A 23,771-nucleotide genomic window follows, 5' to 3' on the forward strand; every position below is an offset into this window, starting at 1 on the left:
AAAAGCTACTGAGCAGAGCAGGGCTGTGAGCCCCCGGCCCTGCCACAGCTTCCTTTATAATGAACACAAGACTGCAGAAAAGTCAGCATTACGTCTCCGGACTCCCTCCAGTGTTTTCCACGCTTTCTATCCCCCGCCTCACGCTCTCTCCCCCACTACTGACGCTTCAGTCCATGTGGGAGATGGAATTCACAAGAAGCCCTCTGCAGATGCCACACAATCAAACTCGTGGTAAGCCTGTAATATACACTAAATCAGTGACTGACTTGCCATGAGAAACACACTGACTATTCACTATTACTGTGTCAAAAATATGTTCCAGTTCCTAACAAAGAAAGCCGGTCTTCACAGTTGTCATATGCATACGACAGTCCATGTCGGAAGTGAAAGGGCCGTGCGGCGCTGGATTTAAAAGCTGTGTAACTGATAAAAGCAGAAGCAGCATGGTGCGAGGAGCGGCCTGGAACAATGACTGCGGCAGCTGACCCACGAGCATGGCTGCTGCACCAGGGTCAAATGTTTTTTCAAGGGCCGTAGTTATTAGCGCGAGTGCATGCGAGGGCCCATAGGGATCGGGCTGCGTTCCAGAGACGCAGGCGATGAGCTAGAAAACGGTTCGACCCACGAAAAAAGGTAAAACAAGAAAAGCTAGAATTCGTTGTTTCGACGCTGTTTCATGTTCCTCTGAGCGTGTTTGCTTTCTTATACCCCGAGTCAGAGGAGATCAGTATCTGCTCCATCTCTGTGTGTTCAGTACTAAGATACTGCAGCTGTGGGACGTGTTTAGCTTAGCTTAGCACAAACAGTGGGAGCATGGAGAAGCTGCTAGACAACGGTGGAAAGAAAACACTGTACTCAGGCCTTGTACTCAAGTACATATTTGAGGTGCTTTTACTTCAATGTTTCCATTTAATGCTACTTTAAACTTAAATTCATTATATTTCAGAAGGAAATATTATACTTTTTTTTGTAATCATTGTTCGTAAAGCACCAGTAATAACAATCCAGTGTTTTACATTACACAATGACTGTATAAGGGCCCATTCTGCATAGTGAGTACACTATGAGTACACATAGTGAGTGAGTACTTTAACTTGTGATACTCTGACTACATCTAGCTGCTAATGTTTCTATTTTTACTTAAGTAAAACTTGGACTGCAGGAGTTTTATTTTCAGTAGACTATTATTTCCATTTTATGTAAATGACTTGAATACTTCTTCCAATTGCACTGCTGCTAATACAGCGAGCCAAAGTGAAACCAGAACTTCCAGATTCTGTTCCAGAAATAAGAACACCTCATTTAAAATCCCACTGACATGTGTAGCTATGCGACGAACTAAAACTCTAGGAACAGAAACCTTTCTCAATACTTTATTGTATGTCTTGCTTCATATGTTTAGATAAGGATGTCAGTTTTATGAAAAACAATCTGATGTCATTGTTTATTTCACATTTATGTTTTTTACTTATTTTTTAGCCTGTAATGAACACCATTTCGAAGAAGAACGAAGAGAGCGTTTGTGAGTTTTACGGATATGAATGAAACCAAGGCATGATGACTAAAGTACCCACGATGCACTGTTTGCAGTTTTTTACGTGGGAGCTTTAGTTTCATCTGTGTTCACAAAGCAATAATTGGACGGTAAAATCACGAAGATTTTAATTTTATATAGCGACTATTGGAGCAGATGCTGATGTCTTAGAATATGGAATGTAAACCTTAAGAACACCTTTCATTTTTTCAGAAAGACAGATGAAATGCTGAGACGTGATGTCATCACCTTGGCTCCATATTGATGTTTTCATTACATTTTTAAGCGTAAAGGATCAGTTTACAGTTTTACAGGTTTGTCTTAGAACAACGCTCACATGCCTGTATGTAGAATGAAACAGTTGGCTGTGGTCATTTTTCCTGACTGGCCTTGAAGCAGTCTCCTCCTCACAAAATTTCAATGCATACTAAGATGGACTGAATAAATCTGAACTAATCCTTTCATAGCAAATAAACAAATTTGCGTTCCTTTCCCAGGAAAAAAGACATTTTACAAAGGCTTGACAGTTGCAACGGTGAGACTGTTTTTATTCTCATAAAGCAATCAATGTAGTGTATATATAAGATTCTTTTCTATAAATATAAAGGTTCTCTTCATAGCAAATGCAAAGGAAATTACTTCAAAGCTGTGACTATTGTAGAGCCGTCAACACAATAAAAGGATTATTATGAACCGGAAGCACCGTGTGGAGGAGCATTTCAAAAGAACACAAGTCATGATGTGTGTGTGAGCCGAGCTGCACTGACAGCAGCCGCTCTGCATTTCAACACAAGGCTTCCTTTCTCCTGCAGTGGAAGACACGCAAGCTGGCTGCTCTTCAGTCCCACTGTGCAGACACACAGCTATGTTCACCAGCATCAAATTACTCCGCACATCAACCCAAGGCTCCTCTCAGCAATAACTGACACATTCAACCTCCATATTAAGAAAAACGCGCCAGAGAAAATGAATCACAAACATGTTTTGTTACATTTCTGACACGTGCATGACAAACAGCCTCTCCCACCATCGGCTCTGGATGTGACCATGTTTTCAGTTTTAGGCTGAGGTTTAGACTCTGCTGCAGCTTCTGAACAGTGTTTTGTTCTAGTGGAAAAATCGGCTGATTCTAAGAACAATTTTACAACAAATGTCTGCAAACGTACATCCCTTGTGCCATCAGGGTTTTATATATAGATAACAGAATAAAATAGAAAAACACATGCAGGTACATTTACTGTTCACTGGGAACATGATCTCAACTTATAGTACTTCTCACAGATAAAGGAAGGAGGGTTTGATCATTTATTTATCTTCTGAAACCTGCACTGCTCTGACCCAGGAGCTATCGATAGCCTAACATTCCTCAATAAGCCCATGTTTTCAGAAAGTGAACCCATGCAACACCCTAAAATACTTTACAATTCTACTTAGATTACTCCTTCGCTTTTGCTGGCAACAAAAGCCAAAATGATAACGTTTGTGAAGCACGTTCAAAACCTGCAGAGATCTGAGCAGCATCAAATGTGCAGGTTTGAGCATGTACTTCTCATTCAGACAATTAACAAATTAACTGTTAGCTCCCATTAGTAATAATTCTGCAGATTATTTGTTCAACTTTTTCTTTAAAATGTTAGAAAATAGACAAACATGCCCAGTAAAAACGTTCAGTCCAAGCTCACGTACTGAAATGATTTGTTTCATCTGACCAACATTAACAATAGATGTTCAGTTCACCATCAGAACATAACAGAGCCTCACACTCGAGAGGTTCAGGTCGAGGCTCCAGCACCTGCAAGTTTTGCCATGTTTTCTCGATTAATTACTGAAATGGTTAATTATTGATAAAGTTGCTGGTTATTTTTCTTTAAAACATTAAACCAATTATTCGATTAATTGTCTCTGCTCTCCTCTGATGACACAATAGATGCATATACTTTTACACACACAGTATTTCATTTAACTGAATCTAATGCATGAAAATAAACCAGGTTTTATTCTCAGGGGGGAAAAAATGTGGGATTATCAGGTAGCACAAAAAAAAAAAAGAGAGAAACTGAAGGCTCAGAGGGTGTCCAATGATTTTAAACACCACTGTATTAAAAAAAAATGTTTTAAATTAAAAATGTGTTTTAGCACACACACAGAGGTCTTCTGCTTAATGTGTGTGTAGGTGAAAAACTCAAATTGCCATTGCAGCCATATTTGATTTTGTTTACTAAACACAAACACAGCTCATATCCACGGTGTCTGAATCACAGCTGAAAATGAACACACTAGTATTTTTGCATGTTGAAGACCCTCGTAGTACACATGACTTACATTACAGCTCATCAGTGTTAACCTTCCTGGTTTCAGTTCCTTTTACTGCAGGTGAAAATCAAGTCGCAGAGTTTTGGAACTTGCCAGTTAATAAATAAGTGAATCTGCTTTCATTTTGGTAAACGTTGTGACATGAACGCATCATATCGCAGGGAACTGCACAATATCATAACTAACAAAATGAAGCACCGTCAGGATGGTCACAGTGCAGCAGCTGGAGTCAATTCTGAAGGGTCTGCAAGCTGATTCACAAACTGGAGTTCAACAAAAAGGAAAAGGGTTTCCAGGATGATAACAGCTGAAGATCTGTATTGCCTGAGAGTGGGTAAAACTGTCAAATTTTCCAAACTAAAACATGCAAAAAGACTGGTGTGGTCCTTTAACCTGACATGATTATGTGTGCTTTATTTGGAAAGGAATGTTACAACTGTCAGGGCCTGAGCTACAGGCCACGACCATCTGTCACAATGACTCACATTCACAACCTGTGCACCGATTCTTGTCCCAGACTGCTGACATTTCCCTTCAGACCCGGGCAACTGCCGCTCAGCTGCATAACGGACACGAACTGCAGCTGGTTAATCAGGATGAGAGGGAGCCACGAGGAAGCACTTGGGTTTCACGGGACTCTGCTTAGAATAGACCCAGCGCTCACCAGCAGTTCACTGATCAAAGACGCTAACGCTCAACGCGAAATACTCCCAGTGGTGTCCACAGTAAGTCAGGTCATGAGACCTCGGGATCCTTGATGGACAGCTGGCTCCTTGTGTTGATTAAGTACAACTCCATTATGTCCAAAGTATGAAAAAAAGTGTGTTTTTTTTAAAAAAAGAAAGAATTTTTAAAATCTTTAAATACAAATATATACTTACAAAAATCTCACAAATGTATTATGTACATTAAAAAACATACCAAGTGTCTCCTGTAAGTCCGAGAAAAATCAAAAGAAAATAATAAAGAGGATTATCATTCAGTTTGTCACTAAGCAGTCTGTGTGAGGGACGGGGTTAAACCACATCACACCGTGGTCTCACCCTGTTTACTGTTGGCCAGTCTCGTGTAAAACCTCCTCCAGGAGTTGAGGGTCTTTCCAGACCAGATCCAGAAGCCGGAGGTGATGCCCACAATGAGCGTCATGAGGTACTTTATCATGAAGACGGTGAAGTCGGGGCTCATGTTGGGGTGGTTCTGGGCCGGGCACGGCACGGCGTACGTCTTACACGTCTGGCTGATCCACGTCCTCTCCCACTGCTCTCTGAAGGCCTGCTCGTAGAAGTAGCAGGCGATGACGATGGTAGCCGGCACCGTGTACAGCACGCTGAAGATCCCTATCCGCACCATCAGCTTCTCCAGCTTCTCCGTCTTGGTGCCGTCGTGCTTCATGATGGTCCGGATGCGGAACAGGGACACGAAGCCCGCCAAGAGGAAGGAGGTTCCGATGAACAGGTAAACAAACAGCGGCGCGAGGACGAAGCCCCGCAGGGCATCCACGCTGTTGATGCCCACGAAGCAAACCCCGCTCAACACGTCTCCGTCCACCTGCCCCACGGCTAAGATGGTGATGGTCTTGATGGCGGGCACGGCCCAGGCCGCCAGGTGGAAGTACTGAGAGTTGGCCTCGATGGCCTCGTGGCCCCATTTCATCCCTGCCGCCAGGAACCAGGTGAGAGCCAGAATGACCCACCAGATCGAGCTGGCCATGCTGAAGAAGTAGAGCATCATGAAGAGGATGGTGCAGCCCTCCTTCTTGGTGCCCTGCACCACAGTCCGGATGTCATTGTCAAACCTGTCATTGCACACCACCTTATCCTCCAGTAAAAATCCAGCAATGTAGGCGATGGACACCATGGTGTAGCAGCCGGACAGGAAGACGATGGGCCGCTCCGGGTAGCTGAAGCGCTTCATGTCCACCAGGTAGGTCAGCACGGTGAACAACGTGGAAGCACAGCACAACACTGACCAGATGCCGATCCATATCCTGGCGAATTTCAGCTCCTCCTCGCTGAAGTACATCATCCCGTGAGACCGCTTCGGCTCGCACGGAGCGCCGCAGTTCTCCTGCCCGAGGAAGCGGTAGTTCAGGTAGGGGGGCACCCTGAGCGAGGTCGGGCACCTGAACTTGCCGTTCGTGGGGTCGGGGGGTGCGCGCTCGGTGGGGTACGGGTCAGTTTGCTCCCCGCGGTCCGACATGTTCTGGCCGACGCACAGCTCCCCCGCGCCGTGGACCGGGAAGGACTCGCACGCGAGGCTGTCGGGCCACTGGAAGCCGAACTTGTTCATGAGCGCCTCGCAGCCCTGCCGCGCGCGCTCGCACAGAGAGCGGCACGGCGGCAGCGCCTGCTCGAGCACCGTGCACACGGGCGCATACATGGAGCAGAGGAAGAACTTCAGGTCCGGAGAGCACTGCACTTTGACCAGCGGGTAGAACTGATGGACCTCCAGCCCCGCGTCCTCCTGGTTGGTGTGACCGAGGAGGTTCGGCATGATGGTCTCGTTGTACGCGATGTCCGTGCACAGCGGAATGGAAATCGGCTGGCAAAATCCGTGCTCCGGTATAGACATTCCTCGGTCGCCGCCGCCGCCGTATTGCCCATTTACTCGAAAAAATCCCCCGTTCAGGCACAGAGTAAAAAACAATAAAGTGGAAACGGCGCGGATGAGTCTGTTGTAAACCATGGCGAAGGGTTTATCCGCTGCCGCACTTTATATTTGTTGCTGACTAACTTGCGTTGCCTCGCCAGACAGCAGGCTACTTCCTTGAATGCTCTTTGTTGGCGTTTCTTTGCGAGATAAAAGCAGCTTCTTCCAGCGGAATTTCTCCGCTCCTTCCCCCGCTGGCCTCAGCGCGCCCAGGTGATGTGAGGACGCGGAAAAAAACTCCCCAGATCTGAGACACAAAGCGGGCTCCTCCGCCTGAAATCCACAGAAATAACGCGTACTCCTCCAGGATAGGGACAGCTCCTGCCGTCAGCTTGCTCACACGGTGTCAGTCTGCCGTTCAAACCTGTTCTGCGCTCCCTCACACGGTCCCAGGAAGGTCAAGTTAGCCACGACTCACTAGCACTTCCGGTCAAACCTTTCTAAATACAAGTCCCTAACGCGACGTTACTCTGAACAGTTGAAAACAGGTTTGAAGACTCAACACTTCTCGGCTGTATGTATCTTAATTAGATCTCATAAATGCTCTTCAGTAGCATGTGACATACCACTGTACTCAGTTTTTTAACAATTGTTTCTGTCTTGGCAAGGAGACCTTTGAAAAAGGAGATTTTTAATTACAGACTGGTGAAATAGAGACAAATAAAATAATAAAGAAAGATAAAGTGGATAATCAGTAACTTCTATTTGTACAGTTTATTAAAAAATGTGATGATAATGAGAAAAGAGAATAAGAAAATTAAGCATCATATAAAAAATAAAATGTCTTAAAACAAAAAATGATAAAATTATAATATAGATAAGAAAGTAAATATTTATGTAATTTATTTAAATAACTTGCCAACTATCAGAGTTATCAGTATAAAGTGGACCTACACTAAACTAAAACTAAACTACATGTGCACTGACATACTTCCTGTTTACCTCTGTCTCACTTTGACTGGCTTTACAGCTCTCGCTCTCTCTCTCTCTATCTCTCTCTCGCTCTCTCTCTCTCTCTCTCTCTCTGTCTCTCTCTCTGTCTCTCTGACAGATGGAGGGTGAGGGAGCACCTGAATTTTCAGGACCAGACTTTGATGGAAGGATAGAGGAGGGAGAAGCCCAACAAGTTAAAAATAACCTGGAGGGTACAGACGCTGAGAGCATTTGTAGTTGTAACAGTACTGAATGGTTGAAATAGAACTAAATGCTGTTTGAAATAGAATAGAGATAATAATTGAAAATCAGCTGTGTTCCTGGTTAAAGTCCAATGCAGACTCCAGTGTCAGTATAAGCATCTGTCCAGTGGTAGACTAACCTTTTTTCTTTCACAGCCCGACTACAGAAGAACAACTAACAAGTGGATTTTAACTGTTATTTTGAGAGTTTACCAAGTTTTTTCATAATCTCAGATCACAAAAGTCCCTTTTTTTAATAAGTGAGTAGCAATCTTTGACTAGATATTGATATCTCAATAAAATGAGTCTTCCACCCTAAGATAAGCTGTTATCATAAGAAAAGGACTGTTGCCCCATGATATCATGATATCTAACATTGTGTTCTTCAGATTGTTTGCTGTTTTGGCTTCCAGAGAAGGCTGTGGCAAGTGAGGCTTTGGCTACATTTGGGACTGAAGACAGATGATTATACTGCCAACGCTGCCTGCCTTAGATGTGCATTAAACTTTCATATAATTATGGGTAGTTATCTAACTATCTCTTTTATTTAAAGCTGCTTTAATCTGTTTTAACATTAATGGATCAGATGACTGCTAATGAGACTATGGCCCACACTTCTATTGTTTGGTTCAGCTGATTGTCTTCAGCCTGGTTTCCATAACACGGTCGAACACTTGGCAGCTAAACAGCCAGACATTTTTCAGAGATGCACCGATACTCACATCAGATAATGGTGGCTCATGTAGCGGGATCAGGTGTCGCTGACAATGGGCCGATGTGGAATCGGACACCATTGTCACATTTTGTTTTACAAAGTTTGGAAAACAATGTTTAACATAAAATGAAGAATGATCCCAGCCTCCTCCACACAGGTGGCATACAGCTTATTGATTAAACTCTGGTATCAGATCAGTACTCGATATGGACCAATTCTCAAAGCCCAGGTATCGATATCGGGACAGAAAAGACAGAAACAGATGTAAAATAGATGAAAATTAGACAGTTTATTCATCAAATGGCCAGAAACACAACTCTATTTACTCTAATTATCATTCATTAATGATAATGCTTGCGTGCTATCAAGTGAAGTGCTTGCTAACACACATCATCTTACAATGTGATAATACCGTATGTTGGTGTTGTGTTTACAGCTTGTTTCCGTTGCCCTCAAGTGCCCAAAGTAACAGTTAATGCATTCATTTTCATCTGCTTCTTTTCAAAAATCAGGAGTCTTTTTAAGATTTCTTGACATTGACATGAAATAGTTTGATTTCCTCTCAGCTGACTGAATGTGAGTACTACTCTGCATCAAGATCAGGGAATGTACGTCTAATTATGTTTTAATCAAGCCGTTTGAAGCGGAAATGGTTCATCCCCTCACAGGGTTAATTCTTGACATGAATTCGAATCGACTCCACTGGAATCAAGCATACATGATACACCGCTGCTCTGCGCGCAGACAGAATGCAGTTCCATAGCATGTTTTGTGTCATTTCCAAGTACCAGTCGAGACATAACTTCCTGTAATCAGCCCTCGCACGAAAAATCTGTTTATTACTAAGGAGGGGGACATCAGCCGAAGATGGAAAAATACATAAGATCCCTAATGTAGACAAGATGAGAGCAAGGCTTTCCAACTGGCGCTGTAGACTGTCTGTTAGCAGGAGGAAAGAAGCAAGGAGTGTAAAATGCACACTGACATCGGTATGCTACGCTCTCTTCCCCGGGCTGTACAGAGGAGAGAGGGACAAGAACTACAGTACAGCACTGTACATCACTATATACCACAGAGGGCGTGTTGATGTGTGACCTGCTAACGATCTGTTAAATTTATGGGCATAATATGATGCAAAACAAACAGTGTGATGCATTTGTGTTCGGTATTCCTGAAAGGACTATATCACTGTTTTTGCATGTTTATACAGTAAATCATGTGTACTGTACATGACAGAAGCAAAGTGGTCTGGCATTACCTCCAAGCAAGGCGACAACAATCAGTTCATCAGCCTACACAAAAGTATTTTGTCGTCCCTGATGTCAGACCAAGTCATTGTAACTGCTGTTGAATCTTTCCGACCTTTTAATGGTAATCTCTGCTGTGTAAACACCTGTGCTGCCTTTGCTCCAGCCATGTCTGAACTATATACTGAGCCAGTGACGGATGGTGGATTTCCATGTGTGCAGCTGGCAAGCATTCAATAATCAGACAACTCATGATGGTTGTATGATTATAGAGATGGTCATGTGAGGCTTGAATTATTGTGCTTTGACGTAACACTGCATGCCATCTTGCCGGGGTTCAATCTCCTTGACCAAGTATTTTAGAATAGAACGCCCTTTTTGCCAATGCACATTGTACGACGACATTTGCAGTGCATCTCTTAAAACACTCGCTGTGCCTGACACTGTCCTTACCTAGACAGAGTCTATGGAGTGAACTGCATGACATGAGTGATCATCGATCGTTCAGTTCAATCTGAATGAAGTCTGATGTTTTCTCCATTCCACTTTTAAGTCCACGTCACTGCGCTAACAAAATTAACTTGTGAAGATTAGAAACTTAATTGAGTTATAATTCATCGCAGTGAATCATCTGTACTTTATTGTTGTCAGTTATATTGCTGTTACATGGTGTTGCAGTTGTAAGCGATTGATTGATGGGCTGCTTTGAAAAGCCTGCACTGCATTACGCCATAAAAGAAGCAAAAGTTTAACAACAACAACAACAACAACAAACGGTTTCCACTGAACCAACAGTTGCCTGGGAGGTTCGAAAATTAATCTAAAACACTGCAGTCTGCTTTTGAAATATGTTATGTTTGCAACAAAAAGACAGAAACATGCAAAAACACCAGCATTGTCCTTTTAAATAGTTCCATGTGTATGATCCTGCAGGAACAAAATATGTTCCAAAAGCACAGGGACGTTGAAGAACACACCCTGTTACTGCGCTGGTGATCAAGGCGGGACTCTTGGCCTTCCTTTGTCTCCATGAAACTGATGTATCAGAAACTGGACCGGGAACTGGGGAACAGGAAACATGTTGTAAAGCAGGCAGAGGCACACGATAAGGATCAGAGTCGAAGTCAGAGCTCCACAAGCACATCTGAAGCATTAATAAATTTTATTTCAGGTAAAACAACATTAAACAACATTTACAGAAGGACATTACATCTTCCATAATAACATTACATACAGGTCGTAACAAATAATGCAACAGCTATTCTACTGTATACTATATTGTTTCACTTGATGAAGTGGCTGACGACACTTCTGTTTTCCAAACCACTTTGTGAAAAAGATGTATTTTCAGTGCAGCATACAAAACGAAAAAGAAAATGCGAGAGAAGCTTTGTTGAGAAAAGTTGCAAACACAGATTCATTGTTCAGCACAGCGAGGATGTACGATGGATCCAACCTATATGCTTTTTCCTACCAACCCCACGTCTGTCCACATGATAAAGAATGCCAAAAATAGATGCCTTCTATTTATATTCATCATATATGTATATCATATATGATTTCTCTTTGATAGCATTACGGGGACATCTGGAACCCTGTTTACAAACATAGTGGAAGCATCACTCCTTCACTTTATACAAGGTGTACATCAATTTCCACCTCTGACATTTCTATTGATATTATTTCTCCTTTTCCTGTCACAGTGCTAAATGTGCAATTCCACCTAGTCTTCCCTTCTCTGGACTTTATTTGAACTATATGAAGAACATTCAAGTTTGAACAGAGCACCTTCAGGAACTCTGCCCACACAGGACTCAAAAATATAAGTTTTTGTACAAGACTGCAGGCTGCCAAAGCTCCACAGAAGTAAGAGTGTTGAGGGGGAAACGAAAGCAATGTGTGCCACACCAAAAGTGTGCACAAGGAGAAACATCCCAAAAATAATTATTCAGCTGCTAATACTGCCTGCAATCCCTTAAAGCCACATGAGGCTGGGCAATCTTAGCACAGCTCGATGGTATTAACCCTCTTCTGTCACGCCGCTTTACTGGCATTACCCACCCCCTCTCCTCCCCTTTTTTCCAGCGCACAATCACAGCCTGGGGATGACACTGAAAAGCCGCGAGATAACTTCAAGTACAGCATTTCTACGAGCTCTCCCCAATCTGTGGTACAGATTCAAAACGAGGGATGATATTTACATTTGTAAGAAGGGCTGGTTTGCTTTCCATCAGGCAAAGCAAGGTTATATATATATATATATATATATATATATATATATATATATATATATATATAGTTATTTCTCTATCTATCATTAAGGGCAAAGCAAGTGCATAAAAGTGACCATTCAGGCTAGAATGTAGGGCAAACTGATTTTTTCTTTAAAGTGCATTTTCAAAACGCTATTGGCTAGAGTCTAGCTCCTAATTATTTATTTTGCCTCAGAGCCACTACTGTCTATGGTCAAGGAAGCTGGACTGGAACACAGTAACATTCCTTCTTTCACTGCTTTTCCTCTGCTGCTTTTCCTGCCTTTAAGGATAGGTTCAGATATTTGAAGTTTATCTTTACGCAGTATGTACATGTACTGCACATCACATATGTGTTGAAAAACCTAATTGCTATAATTGCTATAATCATCGCTCTCTACAATGGTTGTGAAGCGACCCCTTTGTCCCTGTGGACAAAATCCACAGTCCTCGTTCTGTGCAAAATGTATTGCGAAATTCAGTTGAAACTCATAGCCAGCAGCCTGAATCCAAGTTCTCATCCAGATGTAGATGTATCCAGAAATGGCCAGACCTGACCAAATTATATTATATCGGCTAAACTGTATTTTATGTCTCACCATTAAAATATACAGTAAAATAAGCACAGAGTTTCACTGAAGTTTCCTAATGTATAAACCTTCGTGATATTGAAGCCTATTGAAGACTGTCAGGGTCCGCCCATAAAAAAACAAATGCCTGGCCAGTTACTTTCTTCTGGCTCCAGGACTGTAACAGGCTCAACAAAAAAAAAAAAAAAAAAAAAAAAAAAGAGAAACACTTGGTGATGCTAACTCTCCATTAATGTTAAACTCAAACAAACAAAAACCATGTGATAGAAACATGGCATTTCTGTTTACTTCATGTATAATTTGAGCTTCATGCACATCCAGATTTCTTTATTTTAATTTCTTGCACTTTGTCACTTTTTGCTTTTGTCAATAAAGCAACTCATCCACCTCAGCCAAATTTCCAATGTTTCCATTCATTTTTTTATGCTCAAATTTTAAATGCGCACAGAAACAGGTGGATGGAAACACACTTCAAGTTACCCAAATCAAGGGTTAGCAAATTGGTCTTTTTTTTTCAATGAAATTCTGTCTGTTTCCCTAGACAATCGTTTTTTCCCCCCTGACTCAGCTGACTCAGCTAACTAAGCTAACTCAGCCTTACTTTACTGTGTTCTGCCCAGCTGTTCCCAAACTACCACTTGGTAACAAGCGTATTTAAAGCCAAGCCACTGGAGGAAAGACACAAAGAAAATGTTAACAATGAGCCTTCATCAACAATGAGCCTTCATGTTTTCATGTCCAGCAGCAGAACAACATTGGCACACCATGCCAGCCAGGTCCAATATTGCCGGTCATTTAAGCTCTGCTTTGGCCCACCAGCTCTTCAGAAAAATAGCTTACACATGACTGCCCCAATGAAGCTAAAAGCGTGATTTGTCTAACTCGTACTGCTGAAGCCTCTTTTAGCTACAGCTGAACTTTGGAATGCATTTTGGCTCGGAACCTTTTCTTACACTGCGGTCACTCTCTGACAGTATCACTACATGGCCAAAATGGAGAAGAGGAATAATTACATTATGTGAGTGTTGTCTTAAGATAGACATGAAAAATCGAAACCTATCCTTGAATGTGACAGACTACAAAGCAAATACCAGCTGAAGGGGGGCATGGAGGGGAAGCAGGTTTGTACTGTACTGTAGCTGATAGGACAAGATGGGTACAGGAAGTTTATCCTAGCAGGCAAGACATCTATATTATAAATGTAAGTAAGTGTGTGTGTGTGTGTGTGTGTGTGTGTGTGTTTGAGTGTGTTTAGGAGGCAGTGAAGTGGCATTAAGGATCCACAGTTTCCAATTCTCCATGGCGTCACATGTGCAGCCTCATCTCTTCAGCTAATCAACAGTGCAGGGCCAATATTATTGTTTCAGTCGATTTCAAACTGATCGAGATCGAAGAGGAAGCCATTGTATTGATAGTACTTCACAATTATCACCACACATCTAAGCTGTAATATTCAGATATTTTCACACAAAACATCAAAAGAAAGACCAAAAAACTGTATAAACATCTTTGCAGATGATACCATGTTATACAGCTGACTTCGTCATGGTGTCATAAAAAGTTCAAAACATTTAGAAAATGTAAGATGTTGAGGGGCACACATATGGGGGAGAGCACAGGTTGGTGGTCAAGGGACTGATCAAAGTAATCACCACCTGAAGTACACATACTGCAAACACGCTACCACACACTGCAAGCAGTCATCCCTACACCTGCTTAATTTGTCAGATAAGAAGAGCTCCAGATCAATCTTAACATTTGACTCATGAACTGAACAAAAAGTTAGTTATTGACATAGATCATCTGTTTCTGACGGAATATTGCAGATCTTGTTGTGGTATCAGATAAAGTGAAAGGGCAGATTGTCGTGGGCCAGATCAAACAATAGGCCACACAGCCTATTGCCTCGGCGTTTTAACTTTTGTACATTAGCTCATATGCATGGATGGAAGCACCAATGCTTAGCTATTGCCCATGTTTTATGCGCTCACACACACACACCTCCATCATACACGCACACATACAGCTGTTGTCAATTACAGTATTGCGTCTATATTCTTAAGCACACTGGTCGGTGCTGTCCCTGTTGTCTTATGTGTGCACGGTCAACATCTCCAGCAGAGATCATTTCTGTTAGAGGGGCCTTTCAGTTGCAACACAAAACTCATATCAAGCAGGGCTGGGTCCATCATGGAGGTCCATTTGGAAAATAAATGAGAAGACTTTTTCTAGTATTTTTCTACAACCAAGGTGCAGTTTTGCCCATCGTTCCTGCAGATCATGATAAAATTTTACTCACAAACTTTTTTTTTTTCATGGTGCAAATATCAAAAAGCCCGTTATAATATTCCATGACATGCATTGCAAATATTTTAACCCACATTTAAACAGTGAAAATGAGGGCAAATGTGAGCATTATTAGATAATACTTGTATTATAAAAACTTGATACCAGACTCCAACATGGCGTCCAGTGCATGTGCCTAAATGTTTAATCTCTTTAGGTTTTTTTAACGAGTTGCTTCATCATGTGCATTAGTGTCTCTATCCTTGAGCCCATCCTTGATCAACAGCTAATAGTTTGACAAAAATGACTTCACTCAAAATACAAAGACAAATGAAGAATAATTTACCTTGTTTGCCATAAACATAAATAGTTTTAAAGATGTCTCTTTTATTATTGTGTTCAATGGGGAAAATGCCCTTTGGACCACATTGCAGTACCTAAGTTGACCACTAGTTGAAAATGGCTAAAGCTAGAATTTGTTTCTGTAAAGATACATGTAAATGTTTCTGCAACCCTGTGCCAAGCAGGGTGTTATACAGACGGTAACTATAGGTTGCAGAAGTCCAAAGAGAAGCCGCTGAGCTCGCTCACCAATCTCAACACATTGTGTGGCCTAGCTGTACTAGTTGATAATACAATTTACGTGTGCAAGTAGAAAGAAACAGCCAAGTAAATGTTTCCAAAAGATCCCTGTGTACATTCACCGGGATGCAGAAAAGCATGTGTCAGCCGTAACTGGCACTCTGTACTGAGCTTAATATGTTGACGTAAGCTACTTCCTGGTTCAACTTTGACATGTCTACTTGCTGCACAGACTTTTGCAGTGCAGTCCCTAAATCTCAGCAATGCTATTTGTGAGTGAAATACTTTGATAACTGATGGGAATGATGGTCAAAACTGTGAAAATAGGGGTTTGAAAAATCTATTTTCCTTGAAAATGTCCAAATATGAGATCCTAACCCAGCCAGAATGAGGAGAGAAATATATGACAAAGATCAGTATGTTACTATACAGTTTCTAACCTCTATTTTACTACAACCTACTAGATTTGCGCTTTCGTGTTTAAATCAGATTTGTTGATACCATAATGGTGACAGTCACCTGACAAATACCACAGTTAGTCAGCTAACAGGCTATCATTATTTTAACACCAAATCAGTCACGTATACCAGCCATTAAGAGATAAGAAGTTCAACTTTTAAAGACAATGCAATGTAACCATGTAATAGCTGCTGAGTCAGCAGAATTGTACGTTGCTGACTCAGCTGTTCTCTGCTACCAAAGAACCGAGGACCTCCAGTATGGCCGCCAGAGGATGTGATACGCCAGCTGAAAGCCCTCCATTATTATTCTTATTGTTGTCTGCGGTTCAAAATAAAGCTGAACCTGGTCAGAGAGAAATGGAAAAAAAACTCGATACGATTCATTTTTTTTCTTTGAACTGACTGCATTGTTTTTGTTTTATAGATGTACTTTTGCATGTTTGCATGTCTCCTTTATGTGTTTGTAGAGTTGTGTGTCTTGGCAAGAGCAGTATAGTGGTGAGAAGATGAAGCAATATTAAAATTGTCCATTATATAGTTCTAGTTTCTAGATGAGTATATTGTACATACAAATATACATTCTTAAATAGGAGGCTAGTTACAAACACAAAACACAATGTGTACCGATAGTAAAGTCCTTTTGTTTATACTGTGACAATGATATATGAGTTATTGGAACCTTATAAAAAGTAAACAAAATTTGCAAATGATAGCCTGAAATCTTAGGTACCGTTCATAATGCACACATGCATTCATATCTATTCTCAATGCTCGCTCTCTTTCCCATGCACACGCCACACACACACACACACACACACACACACACACGCTCACGCTCACGCTCACGCTCACACATATTGTGAAGGTAATAAATAAAGAGAACTGGGGCTCTTTCATTCGTCCGGATCCTCCATCTCAGCACCTCTGTCTTCATCTTCTTCAACAGCAACCACCTGAAACACAGATGAAGAGACAAAAGGCAAACCTGTCAGTGACAGCTGACATTATAAAGCACTGAAGCAATTACATCTCTTTTCAGCTTGAAATCAACAGTTGGCTGACACAGCAGAGAGCATTATGTGTCAAAGTTCATTAAATGTGCTGTCACTGAGTGGAGGTAATACGATGAGTGCTTGTTCAATTGAACAATTTATCAGCTGTCCTATTTACTCTTTGTTTAGTGAAGAGACTTTCAATTTCATCTACGAGTCACACAATCATTTTATGATGTTCTGAAACATCATGAACAAAGAGGCTTATACTGCTGCTGCTAGTGCCCAGTGAGGTGGACTCTCTGGAGGCAGTGACGGATGCTGAGGTTTGACCGGACCTGCTAACTGGACTTCACAGTGCAGCTCTACAGCTTAGAACTTACATTCATTTTGCACACGTATGCATGCATGTGCCAACATCTATGACTCAAGAATGTTCTCATCTCCAGACAAATGTTTCGGTTGACTTTTTTGTCTCGGTTCTTTCATTAATATCTTGGTTTGTAACTAAACCCAGTTTAAGGAATAGTTCAACATTTTGAGAATTTCCTTATTTTGCTTTCTTTCCAGATGTTATATGAGTGGAAGCTTTGGGTCAGGACATGATTAGCCTAGCTTAGACTGAAGACTGGAGGGAGGTTAGCATGGCTGTCTCCAATGTGGGAACATACAGCTATCAGCCATGATTTCATTTCAATGTGAAACTAACTAGCACAGCAGTTCCACTGTATCATATCTGGATGGGACAAAAGAAACTGCCATTACAGCAAAGTTTTGGAAAATATTTTAAGGGTCAGCCAAGGGAAAGGGAATAAAACTGAGGAGATGAAGACAAAGACAGAAAGGAGGATTGAAGGGGGCGAAGAGGAAGAGGAAGTGGAAGATGACCAACAGGGAGTAGAAGATGAAGAGGAGGAGAAAGAGGGAGTAAAAGATGAAAGGGAAGGACTAGAGGATGCTGAACAAGAGGGAGTGGAGGATAGGGAGGTGGAGAGAGTACAAGAGAAAGAGGAGGAGTGGGTGAAGCGGAGGATGGAGCAGAGGAACAGGAGGAGGAGTGAGAAGAGAAAGAGGAGGAGGAGTAAAGGATGAAGAAGAGGAGTGTGCTGCGGACTAATAAATAATTCATTGCCTCTCTTAGGTCCCTTTCCCGCCTCATGTATGCCAGGAATCTCAAATGTCGGATGAGCACCTCATTTATCTGCTGCCCCTGAAGCTTTCTGGATGCAAACATACGTACATTATGCGTCCACGTACATGCATGTACATGTGTTTCTGCACTGAAAGTGCACGAGTCCAATATAAATTCAGCATCAAATGACTCAGGAGACAGGGCTGGGTTAACCTGCAGCAGGGCCTGGGGCATAATAATGAGCTGCAGTGCCCTTTTCAGCCAGCTTGTTGCAATTTATAAAACACTAATGTATTTAGGAATATGCAACATGTACTGGAACTAAGGCTTGAAGGCAGGTAGAATGACGTGAGGTCACCACGGCCACTCTGGGGAAGCAGTCTGCTTCATCAAAATATTTCAAATCTCCTGTGTGGGTTTAGCATAGGTGTGCGAGGCCTTTAAAATCAGGTCCAAATCAGAACAGATCTTACATTTCTCCTCATGAAAGCTGCACATCCAGGTACAAAAATAAAAGGCGACATACAGGAGATCTGCATCCGCATTTTATGGTTTATCCATAGCCGTTCCTGCGCTCTTTCTTTCTAGATGCAGAAGAACAGGACTAGCTGAAGGCTGACAGCTTGTTGTGTGAAAACAGTTAAAAGCCAGAGCTCATCTCTTAAGGTCAAGGTCACTGAAGGACTGTGCCTCTGTGTGTGAGGGGTTACAGTAGCCATGTGTGAATGAATGAGGGTCATCACTCCTCACTTCACTGTCATCCTCTCCATAAGCCAACAAGGCATTCATTGTTTTAAAGGGATTTAATGTGCTAAGAACAGATGTAGGCTTCCGCTCTCTTGGGATCAAAGAGCACCAAGTAGATGTTTTTGGGTTTTTTGTGTGTGTGTGTGTGCGCGTGTGTGTGTGTGTGTCAGGGGGTTCCACTTGGGAAGCAGATGGAGCTGGTGGGTGGGTTTTGTGGGGAGGATTTAGCAGGCGTGGCCAGCTGCTGGCTGTCCTTTAATAGAGACAGTCTCACCCTCCCCCCAAAAAACGAAATCCTTAAAATGCTCCATGTTGGAACAGACACATACACAACAACTGAAAGAGGAGCTAATGGGAGAGGGGGAAACGAGAGAAACACGAGAACAGAAACGACGGGTTACACAGATTTATGAAACCTGGAAGAGAAAACAATATTTTTGCATAAAACCACTGATAACAGTTATTTAAGACACACTCAGACACATACACACACACACACACAGTTGTGTCATAGTAGCCCCAAAAAGCCAAACTTTTGCTCAAGAGATGCCCAAAATTCTGTCTTGATAAAAACAGTATTACATTATATAAAGTGAGGAGAGGCTAAATCTTAAGGCTGATTTCTTTACTGCAGAATTCTTTACTGGTCTTTCAAACATGTTAGCGTTGTCATTGTGGGCATGTTCGTAAGCTGATGATGCCAAAGGCAAATGTTTTTTTAACCTTAAATAACAGGCCAGAGTGGAAATCTTCTACATGAGCTGGTCCAGCCTCAAACCCATGAACTCAGCAATCCTTACCTTCCTCTACACTCTTTATCCCCCTCCTCCACCTCCTTTCCCCTCATCCTCCTACCAAGTTCTATTAGAAATCATCCAACAGTCACTCCTCTCCCAAACACACAACTAGCCATCGTCATCATCAGGGGACAGCACTTGTTGATCCGTTAATAAGCCTCAGGTGTTCAGCAGGGAGGCTGCACACACACATCACATTTATACCATAACCTGGATGCTGTTGGCTTTCTGCTGCAACACAATTTCTGAAACATGCAAACATTATGTGAGAGTTTCATTTGTTGCATGGCTCCGCACTATTTCTCAAACCACCTTGGTTGAATCAGACTGACAGACGTGCACCCCCTCCGCCCATCCACCCATGCCCCCAGAGCTCAGGGATCACGACATCTGACCCCTCCCCCTGCAGGGAGGTCCCGTTATGTCTGATCCTGTTTAATGAACTGAGTCCGACTGCCCTTAAATGTCACCCTCTAAACACCCCGAGCTGGGAAGGCGCTGATGGTTTAATAAGCTGCTTTATTATGGCTCTGTTTGTATGTATGTATACGTGTATGTACACGTGTGTGTGTGTGTGTGTGTGTGTGTGTGAGAGAGAGAGAGAGAGAGAGAGAGAGAGAGAGGATTTGGAATCATTTTAATTTCCATAAAGATATTTTTCCATATTTTCCTATTTTTTCTTCCCACTGGAACTTGACTTGTACTTTGCAAGTTTCCAGTGATTTTGGGGGGAATGTGGTGTTGTGTTGCCAAGTCTGTGTTGGGCTGCCACTGTCACAACAAACAAACCCCCCACTCTCTCTGCAGAGTGCTGATAATTAACAGAAGCAGTCCATTAGAGCATCTCAGACGACCGTTTCCACATGCAGTGACACACAAACACGCACAGTGAGTTCCTGCAGCTCGGTGGATGTTTCGACGGTGCCCATTAGTCAGGACGAAACTCACAGTGTTTGTATAGTAGAAACCTTTAATTCAGAGGCTACTTAACTGTGTTTAACAAGGAAATGCCCCTGTTTGATCTGGTTTCTCAGGTAAACCAGTGTGGATTAACTTTTAAAAGTAACATCTTGGGATTCAGACAGGCCTGGTTCTTAACACCTGTAGCCTGCTGCAGTACTTAGCCTGGTCATTATACCAGAGCTGGGGAAATTCATACAGCCCATCTGTAATGAAACACAGCAGCCACAAAGACAGAGTGGCCACAAGGGTGAGAGGAGAGGAAGGTGGGAAACGAAATGCAATAAAGAGAATTAAAAGATGAAAAGACTAAATACGACCGCAGTAGCGTCACATGTCTGGCGTGCTACATGTTTTGACCTTTCACTGTGGCATCACCCTGAGCTAATCTGTGCATTCTGTGTTCATTTTCTGTGGTGAGCCAACCATGTGGAGAGCTTGTGCTAATACTGCGTCACTTACTTACAGCACGTGGTTCAAAATAAATGCATTTAAATGTGAAGGCGTGCTGGTTGGTCTTTACTGTGAGACTTGTGACCCTTGAAATTTGAATCATGGTGCATGATAATCTGCATAAAATGGGTTCATGAGCCAAAACAATGTGTGTATTAGCAAACAAACATAAGGCATATCTGCTTTGGTGAATAAGTATAATCTCAGTGAGAACACAGTCAAGAAATTAGGGCAAAAACAGTTAATCTATAGTACAATGGAACTGAATGTGTTAATAAAATCTGTAGCTTTCCTCAGGTTGTCGCTCTCTGCAGTGATGACAGATCTACAGACAAGGCTATATTTGTATTCAAACACGTCAACTACTCCAAACTCCTAAATACTTAACCCCAAACATATTTTGCCTCAACTTAAAAATAACATTTTTAACTTGTAACATGACGATAGCAAGCATACTTTATACATAAAGCTGCACTAACTGTATAGTAATTTTCTGTATTTCTGTATTGACAAAGGATCAAGTGACTGTGTAATGTGAATCAAGTTGCTCAAGAACCCACAAATTATTATGACCTGACTCTGTTACCATTTTCCCTGTTTTTTTTTTAAGCCTGCAAACTCTGCATGCAGCAGTTTTCAGTGAAAAAGCCCTGATAAACTCACTGTGCACCACCTGCTCAGCACCCCACAGCAGACAGACACAGCTAACAAGTGGCTGGTGAACACAGTGGAGCATTTAGCTATTAGATATTTTCTCAGGAGTTGGTGGAGACCAAATCAGAGATAAAAGGAGAGTAAGTATTGGACTTACAGTAATCAGGTGGATATAACAGGATGTTGCTGCATGTCGCTGCTCATGTTGGGTGTTATTAACAAGTCCCCCACAACAACTTCATAAGGCGTGAATATGGCGGATCTTGTGGTTACATCTTGTTTTGCTGCCTCCAAGAGGTTAAAAGGTCATTTATGCCAACAATCCTCTGGTCTGGCGGGCCAATTACAGGGCTTTTACAAAGAAATCTGGTGGATCAATACTTTTGTGATGTGGATGGCTATCCGAGATACGATGTGAAAAACCAGACAAACGACTGACCAAAAAGGAGACTGATGCCATTGATTTACCCTGCTTTCAATGTGAGACAACAAAGACCGAACAGGGGGATTTGGGATGAACTGGTGTGCTGGGCAGCAGCCGGCGGACCTCAGGGGCCTCCCGCTACATGAGCAGGAGATTCCACAGAGGCTCTGCCCATTGACCTACACTTTGCTGCTTTAGCTGGGAAAGTTGTTTTAGCTTCATGCTCACGGCTTACAGCGCTAACACACCACCTCTGACGGCACCGCAGAAGCTGCTTCACTTCTGAACATGGCAGGATAACATGAGCTATAAGACTGATTTTGACTATCCACCTCAAGGTTGATTGCAATATTGTTTATGGATTAAGGGCGCCAATATCTGCAGAATAACCAAGAATGACAACATTTGACAATTTTCATGCCAAAACCACACCTATTAAAGTGGATAGGAATGTATATCAAAGTCCTCCCTCTACGACTTAAGGGTTTAGCAAACTGTGGGACTGCTGTGTATTTCTGTCTGAGAAATAATAGTGGTCCAGATCCAGTTGGTAGGAAAAGGGAAAATGTACACTCAGCTCCACAGCTTGCAGACTTGCCAGCTCTCGGCTCTAATACAAACACTTTCTTCTTTGTTTTTCTTGCCTCAGTTGTCTGGGCCAGAGTCAGTGAATATGAGTCTTTAAAGCATGCACAGACACAATCTGACACACACACACACACACACACACGCACACACACACACACACGCACACACACACGCACGCACACACACACACAATTCTGTACCACCACAGACAGCCTACACTATGCTGCACATTCATGTGTTTCCTATTACCCCGTGTCCTGGCAGCGCACTCGTTCTGTTCAGTTTCTCCAGAATCAGCAGTTAATAGCATGAATCACACTGCCCAACGAATTCTGCACACACAACGACGCCGTGCACTCCCGCCGTCACAACTCAGGAGCATTTCTAACTGTAAAACTAATGCACAAACGCACTGCTCACATACTTACACATTCTTATCCCGCAGAGACCTGGCTCTGCTGGTGCAGGTGCAAATTATTATGCACACATTCCTGCATGCATTGAGGTCATTGGGTTGAAAGCCAGCTCATCTGCAGCGGTGTCTGCCAATCTCTGCATCAGAGACCCCTTTAGTTTCATCACCATAATCACCATTCGACTCCAGGAATGCTTCAAACAAGGTTCTTTCAGGAAATGGAGCAGTGTAGCTGTAGTTAAAGGATAATCGTAGTTTATTGCAAGTGGGATCTTATTTTTGTAGTATGAGCCATGGGTATTAAGAACATTTCCAAAGCAATGCCCAGCCACTGGTTATTTTAAATTAAAAAAAATCTACACCCCTCATCTGGTGCAGCAGGTGGTCCTCGAATACATTACTGAACACTGTGGACCAGGCTTTCTGTTGACAAAGTTAAGCCAATATGGAGCATCTGAATACAATGTGTTTTTTCTGCAAAGATTCCTCATAAAAGTCAAAATATTCAGTGCTTTCCACAGAGCTCCTCTACCCTGCCAGGGCGGAGGAGCTTCTCAAATGGCAGTTAGACCTTAATGGGACTTTAAAACATTCCCTTGAAACCCAGAACACTGATGTGGAGTGACACTATGACCCGTTTTTAACTGCATGGCAAGTTACAGTCTCACTTAAAGTGCAGCTAAAGCTAATTCCTCACCATTCCTCAGCGCAGCCTGTGTTCTGCTGTGTGGCGCTGCGGCGAGGAGTAATGAGTGTACACTGAGGGTCAGAGAATGCCCAGGGTGGAAACGCCTTCACCCACGAA

At 42.4% G+C, this 23,771-nt stretch overlaps 2 protein-coding genes across 3 annotated transcripts in view; both read right to left on the reverse strand.

The window, feature by feature from the left end:
* Window positions 1-1,392: 1,392 nt before the first annotated feature.
* fzd1 (frizzled class receptor 1) lies at window positions 1,393-6,846 on the reverse strand. Its single transcript, XM_041941800.1, has one exon. It carries the CDS (start codon window positions 6,530-6,532, stop codon window positions 4,874-4,876), a length of 1,659 nt encoding a protein of 552 aa, XP_041797734.1. The 5' UTR covers window positions 6,533-6,846; the 3' UTR covers window positions 1,393-4,873.
* Window positions 6,847-12,582: 5,736 nt separating this feature from the next.
* cdk14 (cyclin-dependent kinase 14) overlaps window positions 12,583-23,771 on the reverse strand; it is a 173,668-nt gene continuing 162,479 nt past the window's right edge. For both annotated transcript variants that reach the window (XM_041941703.1, XM_041941704.1), the window contains one exon: window positions 12,583-16,757. The gene's annotated coding sequence lies outside the window, so the exon portion shown is untranslated. The remainder of the gene's footprint in view (window positions 16,758-23,771) is intronic.

The sequence above is a fragment of the Chelmon rostratus genome, chromosome 8 (assembly GCF_017976325.1).
Source record: "Chelmon rostratus isolate fCheRos1 chromosome 8, fCheRos1.pri, whole genome shotgun sequence".
Classification (NCBI taxonomy): domain Eukaryota; kingdom Metazoa; phylum Chordata; class Actinopteri; order Chaetodontiformes; family Chaetodontidae; genus Chelmon; species Chelmon rostratus.